We start from the raw sequence: 26,316 nt of genomic DNA on the forward strand, positions 1-26,316 counted from the left end.
GGCCTTTTTCACCAAGACCCTCCTCCTTTACCTCCCTCTGAAACCTGAGTCTCCCCAGCTAGGCTCATCATCTTGACTTACAAGCTGCTCCGCCAGGTGTCTCCCACATCCATGAGGGATGCTCTCAAATCTCATCTCCAGCCCCAGTGCTCTAGATGAGCAGCCTAGACTCAACAAGTCCCACACCCGCTTCCCCCGCCATAGTTACTGTCACAGTGAAGGGTACCACCATCCATCCAGTTTCCTAGAAACCTCTTTACCTCCCCCATCTAATTAGTCACCATTCATTGTCACAAATAGCCTGCCAAACATCCCTTTCCTTCCCCCCTCCTCTGCTTTGGGTCAGACCCTGATGGACTCTCCCCAGGACTGTTGTAACGGCCTACCGCCGGACCTCTCTGCCCTCCTCCACTCCCCCCAGACCATCCTACTTCACACTTTTCATATCATTAGAGTTATTTACACTTCACTTTCCCCACCAGACTTCTGAAGGCAGGGGCTCTGTATTCTTCACATTCTGCACTTCCTAGAGCCAAGTTAAGGCCTTGACAACTCACATTTGCCAAATCAATGAATGAAGGAATGACTGCCAACTCCAAGAAGGCACTACGCCAAGGTGGAAAGGTATTAGACTTCTACTTTTCACTAAATGTGTATGTGTATATACGTATGTGTATGTATGTGTGCATTCATACATAAGTATGAATAAAGATGAAAGAATATACCAAAATATTAGTACAAAATATTAATTTGGAGATATTATGAAAAATAGGTGATTTTTATTTTTTTATTTGTAATTTTCTTTATTTCTTAAAATACTCTACAACTATCATGCATTACGTGCCCAACGCTGTATGTTGGCAGAGTTTCTCAGACAATGACTTGCAAAGGTTGAATGACAGCTGGTGTCAAGCATATGACAGGTGCCCAATATGCATTTGTTAAGTTCATCAGTCAGTGATGGCAGAACCAGGACAAGTCCACAGGTCTCCAAACAGTCCTTCCCCTTTTCTTTTCCAGTCCCCACCCAGCTCTGTGACAGGGAGGCTCACTTCACTTTTCCAGCCTCAGTTTCCCCATCTATAAAATGAGCAGGTCTGAGGATGGCTTTTGAAGGTTCTTATTGCTCAAGATCAGAGGCCAGCAAAATTTCTCTGTAAAAGCTAGACAGTAAATATTTTAGACTTCGCAGGCCATATGGTCTCTGTTGCAATTACACAACTGTGCACTATCACACAAAAGCAGCCACAGATAATACAGAAATAAATAAGCGTGGCTGTGTTCCAATAAAACTTTATTGAGGACACTGAAATTTGAATTTCTTATACTTTTCATGTGTCCTGAAATATTCTTTTTCTTTTTCTTTTTTTTCAAACCATTCTTAGCTCTCAGGTCATATAAACACAGGCAGGGCCAGATTAAGCCTGAGGGTCATTTGCCAGAGCCTGCTCTAGAGCACTAGGATTTTAAAATGGATTTGCCCTTAGAGTTGGTATCGGTAAGTGTCTGCCCATCTTAAAAAATGGCATAGGAAAAAAATGGGATAGAAACGGATTTCTTTCCTCCAGGATGAAAGCAGTTGAACCAAGTGAACCAAGGTTCTTTTATAATTCTAATCTATGCATATAGTCGCTATATAGAAAAAGCATGGACTGTGCAGCCAGATCAATCCAGGTTTCAATTCCAGCTGTAAGTTTAAATTCCACTTACTAGCTCTGTGATGTTGGACAAGACACTTAACTTCTCTGTGCCTCAATTTGACCATAGGTAAAAAATCCTCCTTCTTGTGAGGATTAAATGGGTTTATACATACAGAGTGCTTAAACATGCTTGTCACATAGGAAGCTCTCCATAAGGGTTAGCTGTCATCATTATTAAACAAAGTATTTTCCTAAGGGGAGGCTTACCTATGATAAATTTGTGTCTCTGCCTGGAAGAATTTTTCAACTGATCCTGGACCTGAGCAGGGCATCTGTGGGAAAAGACATTGAAAGGTGAAAATCCAGCTTCACCCATGCAGCCTCCACCCCCTACTAGAAACCAAGAAGTGCTCACTTCTCTGAGCTTCTTGATGACAAATGGTGTGCCCTGCCTTTGCCCTCTGTAGATGTCAGCAAAGGTCCCCTCGCTGATTTTGTGGGTTTCGTTGAAGTTATCGGTTGCCTGAACCACGTCCACCTCACTCCAGAAAAGGCTGTCTCCAGCCAGGCTCGGAAGTGTTTCCTGCTTAGGAGTAGAGGTGCTGCAATCCTGGGGATTCAGAGAGAAGAGACAGAGATTCATACTGAATTAATATGGAACATGCTATTCCCCTACTACCGCAGGAAATCTTAGAAGAGCAGAGCTGAAGCGATGGCCGGGATCACCTCAACCAGTGAGGAGGAATGGTAAAAAGAGCAGGAGCAGGGCCAGATCAAATCCCAGCTCCACCCCAAGCTGGCTCTGTGACCCTGGACAACTTACTGAACTTTAACATCCTCATCGGCAAAAATGAAGACAACAATTGTACCCTGGAGGGTAATTTTGAAGATGAACTAAAATGTGAGTATTCCTGGCAAATGGTTGATATTTGCTTTTTTTCAGTTTAGAAAGGTGAGCACCAAGGGTGTGTTCCTGGTCCTATACGTGCTACACATGCTGGGTGGGAAGCAGGACATAGGGTCACAACGAAACGCGATTCTGTAATCCGAGCTCCGGAGACTGCTTGCATGTGTAAGCCTATGAAAAGCAGCTCTGTTTCATTAACATCTCTTCTTAAAAATAGGTGTACACACACCTAAGTTTGTGAAAGTTACATATGCTCTAATAAACAGATTTAGAAAATTGGGGGGGATTCCCTTAGTCCCATTATCTACTTAACTGTTAGTAAAGTTTAGTGTATTTCTTACCACCTAGATATGTAAGGAGGTATTTAACAAATTGAAATCATGACACACACGTAGTTTTGATATCTGGTGTTTTCATTAATATGATACCATAGTCACTCTCCCAAGCTATTAAGTCCTCTTGGAGAATGATTAATTTTCAAAGGTAATTAAAACCCTGTGGAAGTGACAGTCTCCTTTATGGGAGTGCTTCATTAACCAGACCCACGCAGAGCTAGCTTCTTCACCAGGCACCCTGCCCACAACACTTTTAGGGGTCCATAAAACTGTTTTAAAATCAGAAGAACAAAAATGAACTTTTAGAGTGGAAGAAGATGTTTTAATTTTTAATCTAGCTTGAATTACATTCATCTTTATATCAACACAATCGTAAAATATAATTTTAATTTTCTTTTAAATGAAGGAAAGGGCCCATGAAGGCACAAATGCCTAAGACCCACAAAAGTCATATGTGGCCCTAGACCCAAGTCACTGAAAAGTCAGGATAACTCAGACATATTTTCAGTTGAAAAAGGTTGGAGGGGAGGCGGTTTGTAAGCCAATGACAGCCACAACCAATTTATTTTGAGGGGAAGGAAGATGCCAGTTATCTCTCATTTAAACACAAATAATGGAAAAGCTCATCAAAAAAAGAGTATTCACGGGGGCGTCGGATGGCTCAGTTGGTTAGAGGGGAGCTTTTGGTAACAAGGTTGCAGGTTCAATTTCCGCATGGGATGGTGCACCCCCTGCAACTAAGATTGAAAACGGCGACTGGACTTGGAGCTGAGCTGCGCCCTCCACAACTAGATTGAAGGATAACGACTTGGAGCTGATGGGCCCTGGAGAAACACACTGTTTCCCAATATTCCCCAATAAAAAGACTATTCACTAAAGTGCACCAGTCTTCCACCCCCCGACCCCCGCCACCCAGCCTCAGCTTTATTGATGACCAGTACTTACAGTTTTAGAAGCTCAGAGTAATTTGAAATCACTAGTGGATGGAGGATTTACCTTTGAATCAGATGAAGCAGGAAGGCTGGTTTTTAAGGCAGGAGGGGCATCTTCAGGAGGCAGGAGGTTGGTTCTGGCTGAAACGGGCCCTGGAAAGGAGAGACTGTGGGTCAGGAAGTGGCCGGTTGGAGGTAGGCAGGAAGAGCCCGGTCAGTCCCCAGACCAAGCCAGTCCACAAACCAGACCATTCCACAAACACTTATTGTCCATAATGACAGCTGCCATATCCTGATACCCCCAGGCACCACCCAACACACTTCTCATGCCATTACCTAAATGAATCCTTATGACAGCCCTAGGGATTGGTCCTATAAATTATCCCCATTTGGTCAGTAGAACAACAGAGTTACTAGAGGTGGCCACCTGCCCAGGGCCACACAGTAAGTGGCAGTACCAGCCTTCAAATTGAATGCATCTGTGTGACATCCAACCCCTACATTGTCCCACTTCCCTTGCAAGGAGCAGAGAAAAACTCAGAGGAAAATTAGCTATGAAGCCTGCCTTCCAGAAACCTCCACCATGGTAGGAATGGCAATAACCAGCCTCTGAGGTCAGAGGCAGGAGAGGCCGGCCAGAGGGGCTGGGATATCCAGGAAGGTTTCACAGAGTGGAAAGAGCATTTGAGCTGGGCTTGAAAGATGGGGAAACGTTTCCAACAAGTAGATATGAGGTAGGAGGGCACCAGCCCATGGAGAGGTATGACAGTGGGAAAGCATCATGCCAGAGACTGTTCTAAATGCCTCACTTGGGGCTGGCCCGGTGGCTCAGGCAGTTGGAGTTCCGTGGCTTCTAACACTGAAGGCTGCCGGTTCAATTCCCACATGGGCCAGTGCCAGATGGCTCAGTTGGTTGGAACGCAGGCTCTCAACCACAAGGTTGCCGGTTCGACTCCTTGACTCCCTCAAGGGATTGGGGACTGTGCCCCCCGCAACTAAGATTGAACATGGCACCTTGATCTGAGCTGCTTTTGAGCTCCCAGATGGCTCAGCTAGTAGGAGTCCATCCTCTCAACCACACGTTGCTGGTTCGACTCCTCGACTCCCACAAGGGATGGTGGGCTGCGCCCTCTGCAACTAACAGCGGCAATTGGACCTGGAGCTGAGCTGCGCCCTCCACAATTACGATTGAAAGGACAACAACTTGACTTGGAAAAGTCCCAGAAGTACACACTGTTCCCCAATAAAGTCCTGTTCCCTTTCCCCAATGAAATCTTTTAAAAAAAAAATTAAATAAATAAATAAATAAATAAATAAATAAATAAATAAATAAAAATAAATAAATGCCTCACTTAACCCTCATTTAACCTCCACCACAGTCCTAGGAGGTAGGTACCACTATCCCCTACTTGTTACAGAGGGTGAAACTGAGGCCTCTGAGTAATTGGGGGCCGGCCTTTCCAAGGGAAGCTGACCTCAGGGTTGCTGGCCACATTCACCAGCTTCCCGTACGTATTTCTGGTTTACGACATCAGGAAAGGAGTGATTAATCTGGAACTTCGGCTACACACAATAAAATAAAATTCAGAAGGCTGAAAATAATACCAGGGTGAATCAGCCCTGCTAAACTATTGATCCAGGCAGCTGATAAAACAAAAGTCACCTGATACTAAACCTGAGGCTCTTTCGTCCGACACGGTGCCCGACAGGAGGGCATCCTAAACCTCTCTCCCTGGGTCTGCTCCCGCTCCTAGAGTTGTTAGGAGATTTTTGTTTTTGTTTTTCACATTTTTCAGCATTAGGTATATTTGAAAGAACTAAATTTGAGAAGGTACCACGTTTGCACAGCCACAGTGTATCAGAGAACCTGAGCATGGGGCACTAAACACACACACACACACAGGTGCACACACATGTGCTCTCAGTCCATCCGTGCACTCGAACTGTAAACTGAGCTTTGGGGTAAGAGCTATAGCTCAGACACTGGAAGTAAACTTTTGCCGAACAAACAAATTATTTAATAAATCCAGAATGAAAAATAGAATAAATAAAATCAGCAACGTGCCACAGACCAGCTGCTGGCAGCATAACTGACCCAGAGCCCTGCTGCTCACGCAGGTCCATGCCCACGTCTGCACCCAGGCCACGCTTCCCACAGGTTGCCTCCCCACCCCCCACAGGGAATGCGTGCAGAGGGGAGCCTCAGGGGAGAGCCAGGACTCTGATGGGGACCCGGTCTTTCCAAGGACACCCACTGAGCCTGCCTTTGACTGTAGGCAGGCACTACCCTCCCACCCAGTGGATCTTTCCTTCCCTGGGGTCCAAAGGTGCCCCCAGCCTTGCCTAGCTCTCTCCCCATTTTCTCTCAGGCATTTGTCCTGTGAAAATCCTTGCATGTTCATCGTGGCTTCTGGAGTACAGGCCCCCACTGGCCCACGGGTGCAGGGACCCCACCTTGCAGAAAGATGTCCTGCCACTGCCGCCCCTGTGATGAAACGTCTGCCCCTGTCCTGCCTTCTCTTGACCTTGGCCCAAAACCCTGGGCCTATGTCCCCCAAACTGCGGTCACGTTCATACACCTCCTAGATGTTGGCCATGTCTCTGTGCTGCCTCACTATGAGTTACTTGATGTTTTTCTTTCAATCCACTTTAACTCACATAAGTATGCATTTGGCCTTGAAATCCCTATGTTTCTGTACATGTGATGTATATTTTTTCTAACGTCCATGTTCTCATGTACCACTGGGGACACAGGCTCCACACTCCGAGAACACTGCTCCAGGCCAACTTGATCTCCCTCCTGCTTCCTTCCTCGAGTGGTGTGCCGTCCCCGCTCCCTGGCCGAGTGCTGGCATCAGAGCAGGGATGCACAATGGCCCCTGTCCTCTCCAAGGTCACTGCTGACCTCACACAGCCAGGACTTATGATCTGACTGGATGCTTGGGGTTCATTCTGGAGGCTGTACCAGGTCCCTTGGGTTGGGGGGAATCACTGAAGTCTACTCTTGTGACAAATGAAAGTTAGTAGTTGGAGGAGTGGCTGAGTCTATTTATTCCTGTGGTTTGGGAAAAAAATAAAAGGAATGGGATTTGGGCCACTACTGCAAGGCTGATACATCAGATAACAACGAGCCCTTGCTTTGCCAATGCTCATGGAAGAACTGGGTCAGGGAAGACACTGGGCTCCGTGAGGGTCATTTCCAAAACACCAAGAGTTAATTAACCCTTCGAGTGCCCAAACTACTTAAAAAAAAAAAAATTCCCATGGATTTCTTTCTAGAATATCTGCTTTCCCAAGCAGAATACCTCCAATCTCGCTCTGCTGTGTTGCGTCACTGGGGCCTGAGCACAGAACGCGCGGTGGTGCTGCGTCTCATTTGGGGTTTCCTGTACCTGCCTAGAGGCTGGCAGTGGATCTGCCTCTGCAGCTTCCCAGTCTCCTTTCTGTTCATCAGACACAACTGGGCTCAAGTCCTGGCTCCATCTTTACTAACAATTTGACCTTGGATGAGTTGTGTTTCATTTCTTTGGCTTTCTCACATGCAAAAAAAAACCAAGAATAGTCCATTCCTTAAAGAGCTCTTGTCCAGATCAAAAGAGATGACAGTTATAAAGCACAAAGCTCAGTCTCTGGTACACATGGAGTACCAAGGCTGGTAAAACTGTGTAGAATAAGAGTAAACAGGTTCTGACTGACAGCCCCAGGGCCTCTCCCATAGCTAAGGCTCTGTACAGTTATTTCAGCTACTCAGAAGCCTTTTATCTGAATTCTGGCTTTGAGAATCTGTTTAATGAGGCGCTCAGAGCCTGTCCGTGGCTCACGTGCTCACGTATTTTCCTCCTCTATGTCTCTCCCCAACTTCCTTCCCACCCACTGCAAGGGGGTCAGTATGTACATACAGGGATTACGACGTGAGCTCTGGGCAACCCACCTGAGCTGAATCCTGGCCCCACCACTCGTTCAGCCAGGAAGCTCTGGCAGGTCATGCTTCCTTCCCTAGCTGTCAAAGTGGGTATCACAAGCCCCCGCCTCTCTGGTTGTCAGGGTGACTTGTGAGGCCCTGACTAGGAGCTCCTGGCCCAGTGTGTCCTGCACGCAGGTAGCCGCTGTTCCCACCTCAGCCACCACTGCTCCCACATTCTCCACTCCTACAAGATAATCAATCAGCTTGAACTCTGGGGCCCAGTGGAAGCTTGGCGGTTTTCCCAAGAGAAGACAGGCTTTGGGTTATTTGATGAAATTAATGACTACTCTCTTACGTTCAATTTAGAGAAGACAACCGACTTCCTGTTTCTGTCTACAGATTGTATTTATCATCTCAACTTGCCAAGGCACATGAGCTTCTAAGGGCCATTCAAGAAAATGAATGGAACCAGAAGGTGGGTGGAGGTGGAAGAAGGGGAGAAAAAAAAAAAAGAAAGTGAACGATATATTCACTTTGTGAGGGGTGTAAATGTCTAAAAAAAAGAAGGGAAGACTAAGTCCCCTTTCTTTGAGTACAGGCTGGACTTAATGACATCCTTCTAATGATTAGAATGAGGCAGAAGAGCTATAGGACTTCAGAGACTGGGTCATAAAAGACAGGGTAATTTATTATGTAGCAATAGATAACCAATGCACTGGTATAAATTTATTTCCAACTTAGCCTTTGTATAAACTTTCTTTTTTTATTAGGTTTTAGCTGCTTCTATTTCTTTCTTCATATAGCAAATTATATTATCAGAACATCAGTGTAATCCTGTCCTTATGTTTTTTTCAATATTGATGCCATTTTTTTATGTCATCACTGTTGTTCCTGAATTTATAGAGACAAATTATTCTTTTAAGTAAGATAATGACTATAGTTTTAAATGTGTATAATTTATCATGCTAAAATATTTTCTTCTGTTACTATCTTTCTAAGATGTCATGTGTAACAAAATGAATACATATTAATTTTGAAAAGTTACTTTTAGAATCTACAATAATGTTATAAAATATTAGACAGTAGAATCTCTAAAGTAAGACAAAATCTTATTTCAATCTTGAGTTTCATATTTAACCTTTGCTTCTATTTTAATTAAATAATACAATCCATTAAAAAAGAAAAAGAAAAAGAAAGAAAGTGAACAGTACAAAGGCTGGCAGAGACATACGATGCTTGTTTTTGCAGTCACTTAGTTAAGGAACATCAGAAGAAGTTGCTACACCTGTAACCTCCTCCATCCTGACCAGCACGCGCCTAGAATTTCCCTATTTTATTATTGTGTTTCCTGTTGGCCATCAACCAGTGTCACGTTTGCTTTAGGACTATTTCCCCTTATCTTTAATTGCTGATCAAAGTTCTGCATTTTTGTTCTTTAGCTACAGGAAATAATTCGGACTTTTTGAGCTAGAATTAATTTTCCAGACTCAACCTATATGGGGTATCTGGAATGTTCCTAACATCAGCTAACATTGAATGAGCACTTGTACATGGTGGCAGCCCTGAGGTGTATGATTCCTTACCACAAAGTGACGACATATGTTTTATCATGATGCCCATTTTATAGATGAAGAAACTGAGGCACAGAAAGGCTAAGGAATTCTGCTAAAAAGTGGCAGAGGTGGGATTCCAATGCAGGTCTGTCTAATGCAAAGCCTGTGCGTGCTCTCCTCAGCCCACGCTGACCTTGGCTTCAGGATATACACTGCTGAACTGAGAGTTTGTGGATTTGGGATCCTTGGCTCACCACTCAGGAGGCTGCAAGAGAGTGGAAGGGAGGCTCCAGGGGAGAGGTGGTGAGAATGGAGATGTGGGCATGAGTGGCAATTCCCCTTGGAGAAGTCATCTGCTGGTTGAGTCCTTCCAACATTTGACAAACTGTCCCTGCGCCCATTCCTGGCCACGAGGGGATGGAGACAAATCTAAAGTGGTCTGAAAGGCTTTGGAATAGTGGAGAGTGCAGGGATTAGGGACACAGCGTTCAAATCACACTGCTCAGATGCTATTTCCTACTCAGGTGACCTTGAGCAAATCATTTTCCCATTTGGTGCATCGGGTGCCATAGAACAAAGCAGCATATCTGTGACTGGCAAAGAGAAGGACGATGGGAGGCAGGGAGCACCCCTCAGCACCCCTGGGTGCTGGCTATGAGCGCCAGGCCCGGGACAAACCACAGGCCTGTGGAGAGCAGACAGAAAGGTCATCAGGCTCCCAGCGCCGAGCCTGCAGTGGGGACTTGGGAAACCACAGGTAAAATACCTGGGCCCGTTCTATGATCCTGGGAGGCTGTTCAGCCTCTCTGGGCTTCAGTTTTCTCATTTGTGGAATGGGGATAATCACAATCCCTAACTCATACAGCTAACTGAGGATTAAATAAGTCAGCATCTTTGCAGTGCTTAGGTCAGTGTCTGGCACACAGAAAGCCTTCATTCACTGAGTTATTTCTTCCTTTCTATAAAAACAGTATCACATGATACATATTATTTTATGACTTTTTTCACTTTTTAACTCAGCACTTTTTAATTGTAAGCATGTTTCCATGTATGTATATACATCCAAATCACTGTTAACAGTACTGTTATGTTAATAATGTTAACAGTGTTATTGTCACGACCTTCTGTCATTAACTTTACCACTCCCACTGTTGTTTCTAACTTTTTGCTATTATATGCTGAGCTGAATATCCTTATAGATACATCATTTCCTTAAATAAATTTCCTTTAAATAGAAAAATGAAATTTAATTAAAAATACCTGGGCCCAGAACGGTAGCTGGCCTCTCAAGCTGCTCCTTTGTCTGTTCATCCTTGGTGTTTTTTACAGAAGCTGCCAAGGGCCTTCCTGGCTTTACAGCATCTGGGAAGTCTGGGATGGAAGACTTGATTTCAGGAACTGGTTTCCCTGAAACAAGGTGGAAAGAAAGTTATCATTCAGCGTCCAGACGCTGGGTCTAGAAGCCAGAGACCTAGAGACCTGAGCTCTAGTCCGGGCTCTGCTTTGAATTCGCAGTGTGCCCTGGAGAGTTCTTTCCCTCTGTGGGCCTTGGTCTCCCCATCTGTAAAATGTAGTGGTTGGACGTGACAATCGCCTGTGATCAGTCCAGCTCTGACATTCTGAGTCAGACACACTTGGCGTCTTAACCTACTAGCTGTGTGACCTTACACAAGTCACCTTCCTTCTCAGAGCTGGTTTCTTCACATCTAAAAGGGGATGATAATCATGAAAACATCTACTTGTCAGTTTATAGGCTGTTGGGAGGGGAGATATGAGAGCACAGACAGGAAAGAGCCCATAAGTGATACATTTCCCTGAACATGTGGGGCAATGAGAGACGTCCATCCTGCTAAGTCCCTAGTGGCACCCCTAAATATAGAAGTGCTGGCAGTCCTACAGCTTCCCCTTCCACAAGCAGTGGAAACATATGTGTCCTTCCCCATTTTATAGATAGGAACCCTGAAAACAGTAGCTATGTCAACTGAGTGGCAACTGTGCCAGACCCAGGTCCAGCTTGGCATACATGAAAGCCTCACAAGGACTTTTCATTTCATCCCTGTTAGCGATGGGGAAACTGAGGCCTGAGCAGGTTACATGATTTGCCCAAGATCACAAAGCTTGAGCAGGCAGGACTGGCCAAAAAAGCCTGGGTGAAGGTCACCTGCCTTCACGAGAGTGATCACTTCCCCTTTGCATGGATTTGTAAAACCCCAAAGGTGTTTCACAAACACCTACTCCACTTCTCGCTTCTCGGCGACAGCTCTGTGTGAAGCAGCTTCCTCCACCTCGTGTCATCGCTCTGCCGTCTCCAGCTCCGAGTTCTCCTCCCCAGGCCACATCTTACCAAAATACAGACCTGGCATCGGCAGTTCCCTGCTGAAAGCCTTTCTGACTTCCCATTGTCCAGATAAACAGCACCCGCTTCACCTGACTTTTTATATCCCCCTCTTGCCTCCCAGATCAAATCCAAATTCTATAGTCCTGCATTCAAGGCCCTGCACCCTCTGGTGGTTGGAGGTGGACCCATATTTGAAAACCAAAACAGTGGGGGCACTGAAATCCTGGGGAAGGCCACCAACCTGCAAACTCCTACACGTGCATCACGTGGAGCTGGGACAAACTGTCTCTAGCCTTTGAGTCACAGTAGCATTCATCCCAACAGGTAAACTGTCTCTTTGCAAACAAAACTGAGCATTACAATGGGGCCGACCCTTTCAAACTCAAGCTCTGGGACTTGAACAGTATTAATAATGCCTAATAAACCACAGTTGTATGGCACTATGCGGATTATTTGATGTTCACGACAATCTCAGGTGGTTAACAAGTATCTGTATTTCATTTTTGAACACCCTGAGGCTCCCGGAGACGAAATGATTTGTCCTTGAGTCAAACAGCTGGTAAGATTTAAACCTGGGGCTGCTTTCACTGTCCCCACCATCTGGCGAGGGCAGATAGCACTGCCCCTGGGCCCCACCTGCAGAAAAGCAGGAAAACAGGGGGGGAACCTGTGAAGAAAGGCTAGAGGGAATGCAAAGAAGTAACAAGGAGGCTGAATGGGGGACAACAGGTGACTTTCGCCTTTACTGCCACTGGTATATTATTCTCTTAAATAAAACTGTCTTATAAAAGAAGCGGCAGAGCTTAACTGTTTAGAGTTCAGGGTCTGGATGGAAACCAGCTCTTTTACTTCCCAGCTGTGTTTACTCTGGATGACTTTCATGAGAACTAAGGGAGACCGAGCAAGAAAACTGCTCTGCTCAAAACACAGGGGCTCATTATTGCTGCTGTTCTGTTTTTAAAATACTGGTTAACAGCCACCTATTAAGTATAAAGAGAATAGGATGAGAGTCATTGTTTTCATTTAACACAACTCTTTGTGTTGTTTATACTTTGAATGTTTATACTTTCTTTTTTAGTTTTATTATATTTTTTTAATGATGGTAAAATACACGTAACATAAAATTTACCAATTAATCATTTTTCAGTGCACAGTTCAGTGGCACTAAAGATATTCACACCGTTGTACAACCATCACCACCATCCACCTCCAGAGCTTTTTACAGTTTCCCAAAGCGAAACTCTGTCTCCATTAAACAAGAACGACCCATTCACACTCCCTCCGGCCCTTGGCAATCACCAGCCTACTTTCTGTCTCTATGAATTTGACTACTCATTTACATTTTTTAACTTGTGTGTTTTTTACACTTTAATGGTAACTAAAAAGATGTTATGTGTATATGCATTGACATGGAAAGGTGTTCATATACTGAGAGACAAAAAAAGGACATAGGCGTATGTTACTAGTTTTTTGTAAAGTATGTGTAAAAGTATAGAAGACGTCTATATATGAAGAGAAAACGAACCTGAAGAATATACACAAAATGTTAACTGATTATCTCTGGGTGGTGTGATTATCAGTGATTTTATATTGTGGGCTGAGCAAGGGGGGTTGTTTTTCAGTTTATTCACACTGCAGAATTTTTCAACAATGATAGTACATTCATTGCACAATAAAGTATGTTTCTTAAGGGAAAAAAATCAGTAAGCAAGACAGCTAAACTAATAACTAGGACTGAGTCTTCCCAAGTCGAGAGAATAAGGAGCCGTTTGCCTAATGGTAAATCCATTAGTAAGGAAGCGGTCACTAGATTCAGATCTAACTCACTTCTGGCTTTTGCCACCAGCTATCTCAGATGTATACTTGATATTCAGCAAGGAAGGAAACTGAGACTCCAGGAGGTGAGGAGACATGCCTGAGAAAGAAAGTGAAAGAAAGGGGCATTGAGGCAGGAAGGCGGAGTCCCTTTCCAGGACCACGGTGGGGAGGCAGGGCTCCAGGCAGGATGCACCCCCCACAGTGTGGTCCCCGGAGAACTCTGACTTCATCTCTTCCCAGTGGGGTCCTCAGGCACCACAGAAGGGTGTTCGTGGACACACTGTTCCTCAACAGCAGCCCTGCAAGCAGGGCTCACGGATCATACATCTTTGCTTTAGGAAACACGGCCGCCGTCCACAGGCGGGGGCAAGCGCACAGTCCCTCGGAAAAAATGAGAACCGAACCATCGCCAGTGGTGAATGCTGATTCACGAGTGGATCCGGACCACAGATGCCTGCTCCCCGAGTGTACAGACGTGTACTCTGTGCCCCTGCCCCCAGAAGAAGGGACCACCCCATGCCACTCACTGCTCTCATCTTCTCTGCCCTCCCTTCCCTGGCTCAGGAGATGGCCTCTTTCCTGGCACCCTCCCCCCACAAACTGCCTAGGATGGGAACCTATGATCTTTACAGGGCCACGTCAGTGATATCCTCATGACATCTGGGTATGAGGCAAAAAGGCAGAGGTTGCTCCTCTAGGAGAGGCCAGCCACAGCCTAGCCCCGCTCCCCTAGCCAGGCCTGCTAGCAAATGGGAACCCAGACTGCCATTTCCTGCAGAGCCAGGCCACAACGGTAAAACTGCTCCCAGTTGCACGGCTTCCTACAAGTCGCAACTGCACCCCGAACTGCCTGTGACCCCCAAAGAAGAAGCACCTTACTACTCCTGTTTGAGGCCTGGCTGAGCCTCAGTTTCTTCATAAGTCAAATGGGGGTGAGGGTGGCCATCCCAGCCTGACCTAACTTCAGTGTCCTACTCCTGGTGACCCTTTTGTTTCCCTTTCTGCACAGATCTTTGCTTCTCTGCAGAGACATTTGGCAGGAACATTTGTGGCCGACCTCTATGGCCTCCACCCATAGGGAACATAAAAGGATTCATTACATTTTCATCCTAAGGAGATTCTGGTTTTTCTCTTTGTTTTTCTTCTTCTTTCTCAGTGACCCACAGCTGGCACCATGGGTCACGTGCAAGTATGTGGACACACGTGTGGAGGGAAGAACTGTCTTACAGCACTGGTGGGGGCCACACAGCCTGTGACTAAGCCGGTAAGCACCTTTCGGGCTGACACCCACCCTCCCACCTAGTCATACTTCAAGGGCCACACCCAGCCACAGAGCTCAGCTGACAGCCCAGGCGGGCAGTGACAATTTAATGAGAAGTTTTGGTTTCCTGTGAAACCCCCGTCTTAGCATGCTGTGGGTTTTCAGATGTCTTTTAGAAGCAGACAATAAATAAGATGTTTAAACATCTTCATTTCTACTCTTGAGTCGCTGACGCCTGATCTGAGTTGGAAGGCACAGAGCAGGCTTTTTCTTGCTTCTTTTCCCAGCATCAAAACCAGAAGAGGGAGAAATTATGGTTTCTCGGTCCTTCGTGCCTGGAAACCTGGTAGCTGAGCAGATATATAACACCCATCTATCAGGCTGGTATACTAGAGTGCCGTGGAAATAAACACAGAACATTGAGGGCAGGACGGGGTAAAAGAGGCCAACGTGTTCATAACAAAAGGTGGCGACGAGCTTTAAATCTCCTCGGAGTTTCCTGCCTGCCAAGGCTGGTTATATCATGTCTATGACCGAAGCATCGGAGCAGCCTCAGGCTTCCAGGACAATAACTCTTTCCCCGGGGATTATAGTCTCAAAAAGATTCTACACATAAAGTTGATTCTGCAATATCATGAAATCCAAAAATATAAATTGCGATCAAACAATAGAACCGAGAATAAGTGTGGGGAAGCTTCCATATCCAGATCCAGCCTCTAAAATTCCTAGCTGTGTCCAAGGCAAATTTCTTAACCCCCTGAGTATCATCTGTGTCTTCTGTGGAGTCGGAATAATTATTAAATATAGGACTATAAAAATATAGGATTATCCCAGGATTCAGAGGGACAAGATACGTAAAGCAGCTGGCCAAAGGCCAGGGTACAAATTGTGCAAAAGGTCATCCTCTGTCCTCTGTCTTCTCTCCCTGTCCAAAAGGTACAGGGGAAAAAAAGAAACTTTTACTCCCCAAATTAGGGTCTCTGAAGGATGCATTTGGAATGGAAGACTGTTTTCAACATTTTAAACCCTCTAATGGAAACGGTGACTTTCAGTGGGCAGTGGCCTGATCTAAAAGGCACAGTAAATATGGGGCAGCATAACACAGGAAGTCGGCTAAAGAGGCGGGACCTGCTTCTGCCTGCCTTTGCCAATGGCAGCTGGCCTGGTCACACACAGGAGGGCAGACTGCTTGGGGTGCCTCTCCCTGCTGGGACCCCCCGGGATGGGGAGTGGGTGCCAGTGATGGAAGTAACAGCTTTGATGGCTGTGGGCACTGACAGGTTGACGTATCAGTTCTCAGACCGATGAAATCAGAGTCTGAATGTTTTTTAAAGTTCCTTAGGTGAATTTGAGAACTACTGGCTTAACCCAGAGTGATGAGGGTTGAGTTTCAGGCACCAAAGGGGCAGAGGTAGGGGAGACGAAGTATTTCTCTGTGCCCCTTTCCCCAGTTCACAGTGGGTGACGGGCCTGTCTTCTTTTCCTCTCTGCTTTGTATTTCAGGTGGTCCCATCCTCTAAGGAGCATGAACCACTTATGCTGTGCAGTCAAATGAATTCACAGCACTCCATCGTGCTTCCAACCAGTTATGCGTGCCGCAGCCAGGCGCACTGGCAAGATAACCTGTCTAGTCTCACCTGACACATGAGACGAGGAGCTGTACCCCCACCACAGAGAGGTGCCACAAGGATGAAACAAGGAAGTGCTCAACAATTAGAAGCTATTAGTATTACTCACCATGGCTATTACCACCATCCCTAACTCTAGGAAGGGCTTTGTCCTAAGTGCTTTCCCACATGCACGGCCGATTTCACTCAGACAACAGCTCTAGGGAAAAGGTCCAACTGCTATCTCTGCTCAATACCTCAATAAAGTGGCACCTAGAAGAGTTATTTATATTTTGTTTATTTACGTCCCACTTCCTTCAGGTGAAAGGCTTATGCATGTTGGGCCCTTGGCAGAGAGGCCTGGGGTCTTCTCCCCAGTGGCCTGGGAACATTTAACACGGTGGCAAAGCCAAGAGTCACACACTTGAGCAGAGGAAACTCTAGCTGCTGACAAGGTCTTTCTTCCATGAGCACACTCTGGAAATCCCCACCACCACCCTTCACAGTTCTCAAGTTAAACAAGGATGTGATATTTATACATTTGTTTTTATTCTTCAGCTGACTCAGGTGGCTGAAATGGATGAAAGTGATTCAACCATAACTAAATGCAACAAGGGGAAGTGATTCCGCCATAACTAAAGGAACCCTGGTGCTGGTTGGCCATACATAGCTTTCTGAGCCCTCTCTTTTCCTTTCTCCCTTTCCCCTGGGCTCGACCCTCCTGGGCATCCAAAATCCACACCCCAACACAGACACCCCACTCAAAATTCCCAATTCAAGCTACACATGAAATTAGGCAAATCTGAGGGCGTGACCTTCTCCTAATTGCTTCCCTCTCTGGCTCTCCACTGGACCTGTTCTTCAACAGCTACTAAAATGACTCATCCTTCTTCATTCATCCATCCACTGTGTTAGGGACAGAGGATGCCATCTGTTATCAAAACTGACATGATCCTCACATTAAGCTAGCTAAATACAAGCTATCCAACTATAAACTGGGATGAGCTCTATGCAAAAAACAAACTTGAGGGGAAAGGAGTACCTAACAGACCTAGTTATATAGGGTGGTCAGGGAAGTCTTCTGTGGATAGGTACCAGTTAAGCACAGACCCAAAAGATAAGAAAAATTCATTATGGAAAGAATGCAAGGTAAAAAAAAAAAAGAATGCAAGGGAGTTGGGGAGGGACCAGCATTCTAAGGAGAGGGAATGGCATATACAAAGGTCCTGAGGCAGAAAACAGTTTGATGTATCTCCTCAAATGAAGGATGACCCTAGTGGCTGAGTTGAATGAATGAGGGGGAAAGTGGCAGAGATAAGGTGAAAGAGCTGGCCAACGGTTAGACCATGTGAGACCTCATAGACTATGGTTAGGTAGAACTTAATCATAAACCCCCTTGAACTGAAGTAACCTGTAGCAGAGACAGTGCTTACCAAATAGTCATTTACTCTTTCTTGTACCCCAGTCTCCCTTGCAATTAGGTTGAGGCCACGTGACTAGTTCTGGCCAATGGATTTTAAGTGGAAATGCTATCGTCACTTCTGGACAAAGCAATTAAGAGCTTGTGAGCCTCTTCCATCCCTCTCTTCCCTTGCCACTCTGACCTTGGAACCCATGCATTCCAGAGGACATAGCTGGCAACAAGAATGCAGGAGTCAGCATTGGACTTTGAGAAAACAATCTTTGTTGTGTTGAACAAGTGAGTTTTCAGGGTTTATTTATTTGTGACTGCAACATAACCTAGCCTGTCCTGATCAGTGGATAATCTCAATATGCGCCTAAAACTTAGACCCAGAGAAGCCCAGTTACAATGGCTTAGCACAGAGCAAGAACCCAACAAGTGACAGTTTCTTTGCCTCTGTCTCTCACCCTCCCTCTCTAAAAAGATGGGGACTGGTTTAGATGTACTTCACATACCCCTCTGTTCATTTTCACACTACTCCTAAGAAACCCATGGTGATTAAAGCTTCACTTTTTTTTTTTTTAAAGCTTCACTTTTTTTAATGGAATAACTAATGTGTGGAAAGAAAGTCAGGTGACCTGTGCTGGGCCACACAGCAATAACTTTAAAAAAAAAAATCCTCACCATCTCTTATGTTTTGAACCTTTCCAGTTTACAAGAAAAGTAGACAGGGCAATGTCTATACCTATTTTTCAGAGGGGACAAATGAGACTTGATGCCATCTAGGGACCTACCCCAGAAGGGGTTAAGGTCAAGTAGACCTGAGTTCCCATCCTGGCCCATTACTTAGCAATATATTGCTTGGGGCATGTTACTGACCGTGTTTCCCCAAAAATAAGACCTAGCTGGAACATCAGCTCTGATGTGTCTTTTGGAGCAAAAATTAATATAAGACCCGGTATTTAATATATATTATACTATATTGTACTGTAGTATGTATTATATTATATTATTATATTATTATATTATTATATTATATTATATTATATTATATTATATTATATTATATCATAACCTGGTCTTATATTGTAGTAAAATAAGACCGGGCCTTATATTAATTTTTGCTCCAAAGACGCATTAGAGCTGATGGTCCAGCGAGGTCTTATTTTCAGGGACACACGGTAATCTCTGAGCCTCAGTATCCTCATTTATAAAATGGGGATAACAAGATTTGTGAGATAAAATGCTGCCTGGCACATATTTAGGTGCTAAATGCAAGTTATAACTTGTGCTTGCTTCGGCAGCACATATACTAAAATTGGAACGATGCAGAGAAGATTAGCATGGCCCCTGCACAAGCACGACACGCAAATTCATGGAGCGTTCCATATTTTTTGTCTCTAGGTGGTGAACACATAATACAATATATAGATGATGTATTATAGAATTGTACACTTGAAACCTATGTAGTTTTGTTGATCACTGTCACCCCAATAAATTTTAATTAAAAAAAAAAGAAAAGGAAAGTTATAACTAGAACCCAGACACACTGACTCCTGACCTGGGGGGGTATTGGCCCAACACAGTGCCACCTCCATTGTCAAGTCCCCAGGGGCCCTCGGGTCTGATTTCTACCCATGTTTTATTATTCCCTGGTGGTTGGAAAGGGACAGATGTTGGGAAACCTTCTGAGAGAGCAAACACACGAGCACTGTCTGGCCGTTACAGCAGCTCAGCCTCTTCAGGAGAGGAAGAGTTCATTCTCTTCTTTTTCACTTTAGGCAGCAGCCAAAAATTCCCCCCACCACTACCCAACAAAAATCCAGCTCCAGGAAGGAAATGACTTTGGATAAGATGTCAAACTAAAAGTTAGAAATTGTCGAGATTGCATAACCAAGAAGAAACTACACAAAAATTGTGCAACCACCCAGGAGAATGGTAGGCAGCCGATGGGAAAATAAACCTTGGTCACTTCCCAAATCCCTTCAGATTCTAGAAGCTTCTTGCTCTCCTATTCAGTTGACACCTGGAATCACCCAGGCCCCCATTCCACACGGCGGCCAGAATAGTGCGATATTGCCCAAGTACCAGCCCTCCAAAACCTTCCCTTCACTCCTGGTGAAAGCAAACTCGTGACCACAGCCTGTGCCACCGTGGATGGCCTGGCCCTGCCCTCTTCTTAGTCTCAGCCCACCACCTCCCACTGCCCTCTGGCTGAGGCCTCCAGGGCCTCTCTTGGGTCCTCAAACATTGCTCCTCCCACCAGCAAGCCTTTGCATATTCTGTCCCCCCCCCCCCCCCGCCTAGAAATGGCCGTGTGGTCCCTTCCCTCAGTTGTCCCACACATCCTTCAAATGGAGGTTCCAGTTTCACTTCCTCGGGAAAGCTTCCCCTGATGAAATCAAATGTTCCCCTCTTCCCTCTCCTCCCTACCTTCCCACCCTACCTACACTTCTCCTTGGAGTACTCACACTACGGTTGGTTATGCATATCTGTGTCATCATCCTATGAATATTTGTCTCCCCTGCTACACTGCAAGTTCCTTGGGGTCTGAGACCTAGATTTCCATTGTGGTGTCCCCAGGGCCTAGTACATAGCAGGCACGTGATAAAGATCTCTTTCGTTCATTATCGAGTCTCTTGTCCAGCTCTGTGTATCTAACTCCCTATGGAGAGGAACGAGGGGGAGTTTCACCTCACAGGTAGGCACACCTGTGAGGTTTCTGGCCTCCATCCTCACAGCTAGAGCCATCTGTTGCCCACCATCGAAAAGTCAGCTCCTCGGCCTGCCTTTGGTGGCATTCACCTAGCTCCAGAGCTCAGCAGTGATTGTAGCCCAACCACCACTGGCGAGGAGCCACAGCTCTGACACTTTGGCCTCTCCCTTGGTTCTTGCTCCTAATTCCCTAAGATGATGGCACATAGGCTCTGGAGCCTGGCTCAGAGGCCCCTCTTGAACCTGGTAGTCTGTAAAAGTCCCTCTTAGAATTAGGACTCTCATGTTTTAAGCCCCAGGGTGATGGTAAGCCCTAGCCCCTGGGGTCAGACTCTTCTGATGCTGAATGCTGCCCTGACTATATAAATGCTGCCCCTCATCCCCCAGACTCTCCATCATGAGTCTCCCCTGAACTGCCTAGCAATTTCACCATGGTCACTTTTTCACTAGAGCAGTGATTCCCACAGTGTGCTAGTTCCATGGGAATATCAGTAAGTATCAAATGAAAAGGGGATTCCATGGTCAAATATAAATGGAAAACACTGGCCTAGATAGGTTTCTTTGCTACAGGACTTATCGGAATCCTGTATATGCTGGTGTACACTGCGAATCTCTAAAGGTGGCACTGATAAAGCATAAAGGATTTCCCAAGTTTGGTTATTCATGAACCCTTCGTTTGTAGGAGGGTATCTTGCTGGAATACTCTCCTGAGACATATGGTTTGGGAAATGCTATTCTAGACTATGACTCGCCCTGCAGATGCCCTACACACACAGTACTTTCCTCATTACATCAAAGCATCTTTCAATCAGGATACAAAGGCAGCATTTCCCTTCCTCTTCTGACCAGAGATCGGGGCTTCATCCAAGACCTAGCTCTTCCCTGCGGGCTCGGGAGAGCCTGGAGATGTGACAACATCCATGCAGGACTACTTCACAAGTGGTCTTTGCCAGAAGTTGAGAGGTGAAAGTGGAGAGGAAAAAGTAAGAAAGGGCAAGAAAATGGGCGTCTTTGTCTTACAGAGAGGAGCATCAAGAGACATTGCTTAGAGCTGATGGAAAAAGAACTAGAAAAGTAAGGATATTCATTAAAAGTTGCAAAAGCAATTGTAGAGGAACTAAAAATTGAGATATAAATGTACTGGGAGGAAGGGAGAGGGGAGGTGTGTACAAAACAAAAGCTCTTCTAGGAAGTTAGTGGATATTTAAATTACTAAATATAAAAATATAAGATAGTACTAATGTGGTAAAGAACATTCATTCTCCATTTTCCTACATTAAGGAAACTTCAGCTAATTATACGGTTGCCTGACTAAACACTACACTTCCTGGACTCCTTTGCAGCTAAGCATGGTCATGTGACTAAATTCTAACCAATAGAATTTAGTGAAGTGATAAGTGCATCTTCCAGGCTGGACTGTGGAAATGGCAGTAGGAGCAGGAGCAAGTATCTCGAACAAGATAGAAGCCACATACATGTTAGAGACAGCCAAATGATAAGACAGAAAAAGCCTAAATCCCTGACACTGAATCCATCACACCATCCCTGAATCGCCAACATATACGTCACTAATTGAAAGAAACCATCTCTTAGTTTAAGCCACTATTACTGGCCTTTCTTATAGCAGCCAAAACAATATAATAACTAATACAGAATTTGGGATCCAGGAGTAGAGCTCCAGGCAGCAAGGATCCAGATATTGCAGCCTGGAAGGCTAGTCACTCTTTGTATACCAAAGCAGTAAGTTGGTAAAACCATCACCTGTGACACTCAGAAGGCAGTCCACGTACTAAGAACACAAGTAATTACAGGGAGAAATTGAAAATGTTCTGAATGTTGGTGTGTGTGGCTTCTTTTTCAGGAAGATTCAATAAAAGAGAGATGAACTCCAGCGGAACTAGACCACGTACAAGCAGAGTTGCAAAGGAAGACTCTCTCAGCCTGTAGTTGACAATCTAAAGTGAGCAAGAACCCCCATTTTAGGGTCCCTGAAGAGACAGTGTTGGCAGGAGATAAGACTGTGACCCCAACTTTTCTAATCACCATATTCACCTTTCCCAGTTCCACCAATGAACCTCAGAAGGGGTTCTCTGCCAACAGAGAACCCAAAGGCAAAAGTCGAATTAAGAGTGCTTCCTGGGGCAACCAGGTGGCTCAGGTGGTTGGAGCACTGTGCTCATAACACCAAGCTCGCCAGTTCGATTCCACATGGGCCAGTGAGCTGCACCCTCTACGACTGGATTAAGAACATGGCTTGACCTGGAGATGAGCCGCCATGAGCAGCCAGCATGAGCCACTGTGAGCAGCTGGCTGGCAGCCTACTGGCTCAGCTGATTAGAGCACAATGCTCATAATACCAAGATCGCTGATTCGATTCAGAGTTGGGGGGCGGGGGGAAAAGAGGGAGTAAGGGGAAAAAGAAAAAAGGAAAAAAAGTGTGCTTCCTGCCCATCCGATTTATTGTTTCAGGTGGCCTCAAGTGAGATAGCAGGTAAGCACGTTAAATTAGGAGAAGAGACAACACAGACCGAGCACACAGACCACTAAATGAAAGATCAAACATTCCAGACTTATGTCTACGCTGGATCATAACTGATTAGAAGGCAAGAGACCAGAAACTTCTAGCTTTTTCATAGAATTGTACTGTATTGCCAAATTGTAGGCTGGTATGACAACAGCTTGTAATTATTGGACCCCTCACCTCCCCTCAGGCCTCTAAACCCACACCAGCAGGAAATGGGCAGTGTAAGCCATGTAGCCTTTTCTCCAGTTCCCACTTCACGTGAGGCCACAGAGAATAATGAACAGGGTAGCTCCCCAGAATGCCTACATCACCCCACCCCACCCCCAAGACAGAGCCAGAAGTTAGAGAACTAGGAGTTAGAACAGTGGTTCTTAAACCTTCATCTGCATCAGAATCTTTGGAATCAGGCCCCACTCCATGAGTTTCTGAATCAGGAAATTAGGTGAGGCCCAAGAATTTGCATTTCTAACAAGTTCCCTTGTGATGCTGAGGCATAGAAATCAAGGAAACACACTCTGAGAATCACTGGCTTACAGAGAACAGGGGGATGCCAGGTGGACCAAAGAAAGGACTTACTCTACTAGCCAAGGGACCTTTCACAATTCCTGTCAGTCAAATTTGTCAACTGCTATAGACAAGTAACTACAGCGTCATCGTGTTTCTGATTTCAAATGGGAGTTTTGATTGTGACTTCCTGTTCATATTCCACCAGTGAGTTTTGGGCTATGTTGGGGGAAGGGGAGCAAGTAACTTCTCTCTGGTGGAGAGGTACTGGATCATCAGAGGCTCATACAGAAAACTATGCATCACCCACAGATCCTGGGCCTTGCGCTAAAGGAAGAAACTGACTAGGACTCCAGGCCTGTCTCCCTTGGGGAAAGGGTAAGCATGTTTATGTGTGGGAAGACAGGTATATATGGATATTTGGGTAACCCAAAGGAGAGGACTGTAGAAAGACTGCTGTCCCTCCAATATTTATTCCCTCCTCTTCTAGAGTAATAGAAACTTTAGCTATTCACATAACCTCCTAGCTAAACATTACATTTCCCAGCCTCCCTTGCAACTAGGTGTGATCACGTTACTAGGTCCTGGCCAATGGCTTGTGAAGGGAAGTTAGGTACAGCTTCCAGGGCACACTGTTCTTGCTGGCTGGAATATGCATGTGGGGACATAGGGTAGCCATCTCAGGTGTGAGTCAGCAGCCAGGTGTCCAAGACGGCAGAGCCATGAAAAAGAAAGGACCTGGTCCCCCATACCCTGGGCAGCTTGGACTGTCACAGAAGAGAGAAATGAATGTTTGTCTTATTTAAGTCATGTAGTCTGCCCTTAGCAACAGCAGTGAACCTGGAATGCTAATACAGGAGACTACCACGAAAAGACTAAAAGAATAAAAAGGGGTGGACACTGGCAAGCAGATTTGCTGGAGGAAGGAACGGGTAGTGGGTAGTAAGTCTTCTGTACTAATTTGTTCTAATTCTTCTAACATTTAATGTTTGACAAATTGAATAACAATGGTCCTCGCAATTAAGGCCAAAAAAATGTCAAGGAACAAAGACCCAACAGACCTAGCTCTTCACACAATCAGACCAGCAGCCACCCACAGTACATGATTTCAAGGGACTGGATGCACACGTGGTCTTCCAATGGCTCCACATATGACCTTTCAGTTGAAGTTCAACCTTCAGAAGGCCTCTGTTAAATACAAATAATATTACCTGGAGACTAAGTCTCTGGGGAAGCCACCTTATGTCTACAACTTTTGGTGTGTTTGGTTGGTAAGCAGTGTTTCACTCAAATCTATTCTTAAATTGGTGAGCAGAAGTCAGGTTCTCAAAAATGGCGGCAGGCAGCTGACCAAGATCATAAACAATCTTCAACAAGTACATGCAAAATAAGGTTTAACTAAAGTGACAATTGGGAACGGAAACTGGCTTTGACAGTTGGAATACAGAAACTTAAAATGCTCCCTACACGCCCCCTACATTCAGCTTCACCTCCAAAAAGTAACACAGATTGATAGCATAAAAAAAAAAAAAAAACAAGATACAGAAAGGGGAAGTGTCTTGCTGAGGACTCAAAGCAACAGTACAAACACAACCAGGCTCTCGAAACAAAAGAACGGGCAGGGATTTGTGGATGTGGAAACAGGCTTTAATCTCTCCATCTCAGATAGTTTTAATGAACAAGGGGAAGGGGAAAAGAAAGGAGGTTGGGGAAGAAAGGTAGACTCACAGCCCTGAGAGGCTGAGGCAGCTGGAACCGGAAAGCGGGGATCTGTGTAAAGTTCTAAGAAGAAGAGAGGCTGACAGGCAAAAACGTCACTGCTTCCTGGAAGCCCACGCGCTGCATTCTGGATGTTCCCATGAGAAAAGCTAAGAAGGAGGGTTCTGGATCCAGATGGCCTGGGTGTGCCCTCCACCCCCACGCATGACCACAAGTAACCTCCATTACTAATTTCTTAGTTGGATGATAAACCCTTTCATTCAAAGTTTGTTTCAGATTAAAGAGGTGTTAAGGCCCGAGAGTGCAGCTCCTGCTGAAACACACATGGGCGCTGGCCACGCAGGGCCGCCTTGGTTACTCACAGTTCAGGATGATCTGGGCGGCACGGTACAGCTCCAGGCGGCACAGGAGGTCCAGCAGCTGCTGCACGGTGGCCTGTCGCATGCCCCACCACCACAGCAGCTCCCGGGTAATGCTCACGCCCTGCACCCGCTCCATTGACTTGATTTTCCGCAGCTGGGTCAGGTCTGTGATCACATAGGAGGCTGGAAGGCGAGTGAGAGCATCTGCTTAGCATTGGGAAGGCAGTCCCTCCATGAGAGTGTCAGCTAGCCAGCTGGCTTTGTCCGTGACATCTTCCCCACCTTCCCCCTACCATCCCTGAACTTCCATTATCAGCTGGGGTCCCCAGACAGCCCAAGTTAAAATGCTGAGTCCATTTCATACCCATGGGACCAGCACATTAACACTTGAACGTAAAGATCGACTTGGCTGTCACACAGGCTTAGGAGAAAGACTACTGGAGGAGAGCGTCAGTGGCCTTGAGCTTTAGCTGCTTATTTGCTCTGGGCAAGTCACTTCTCCAGGGGAGCCTGGTTCCTCGACTATAACAGTGGAGTAACAACTTTGCCTGCCTCCCCTTCTAGAATAGCAACCCCATGTAGACAAGGAGTTTGATGTGTTGTGTTCACTGTTAGATCCCCAGAAGAGAGAACAGTGCCTGGCAGAGAGGGGGCAGAGCCAGGACCACGGGTGAGGCAAAAGAGGTGCCCAGGGGGCAAAATTTAAGGAGGCACTCACTCTTAGGGCTTATCCTGCACTTGTAGCATCTGAAGAGTAAGTGCCTCCTTAAATTTTGCCCTGAGCATCTCATTCTC

At 45.7% G+C, this 26,316-nt stretch overlaps 1 protein-coding gene and 1 non-coding gene across 3 annotated transcripts in view; one reads left to right on the forward strand and one right to left on the reverse strand.

The window, feature by feature from the left end:
- The window catches only part of IRAK2 (interleukin 1 receptor associated kinase 2), a 51,249-nt gene that overhangs the window by 16,197 nt on the left and 8,736 nt on the right, over positions 1–26,316 (reverse strand). Inside the window, exons 2-6 of one of the 2 annotated variants that reach the window (XM_033133233.1) lie at positions 25,522–25,704; positions 10,532–10,678; positions 3,879–3,967; positions 2,056–2,250; positions 1,908–1,972 (exon numbers count right to left, since the gene is read on the reverse strand). In XM_033133233.1, coding sequence (XP_032989124.1) covers positions 1,908–1,972; positions 2,056–2,250; positions 3,879–3,967; positions 10,532–10,678; positions 25,522–25,704 — 679 coding nt within the window. The remainder of the gene's footprint in view (positions 1–1,907; positions 1,973–2,055; positions 2,251–3,878; positions 3,968–10,531; positions 10,679–25,521; positions 25,705–26,316) is intronic. The other variant, XM_033133234.1, reaches the window with a different exon arrangement.
- On the forward strand, positions 18,986–19,092 carry LOC117037344 (U6 spliceosomal RNA). The gene has a single exon (XR_004425494.1). It is a non-coding gene; the product is annotated as a U6 spliceosomal RNA (small nuclear RNA).

Source organism: Rhinolophus ferrumequinum, chromosome 17 (assembly GCF_004115265.2).
Source record: "Rhinolophus ferrumequinum isolate MPI-CBG mRhiFer1 chromosome 17, mRhiFer1_v1.p, whole genome shotgun sequence".
NCBI classification, from domain to species: domain Eukaryota; kingdom Metazoa; phylum Chordata; class Mammalia; order Chiroptera; family Rhinolophidae; genus Rhinolophus; species Rhinolophus ferrumequinum.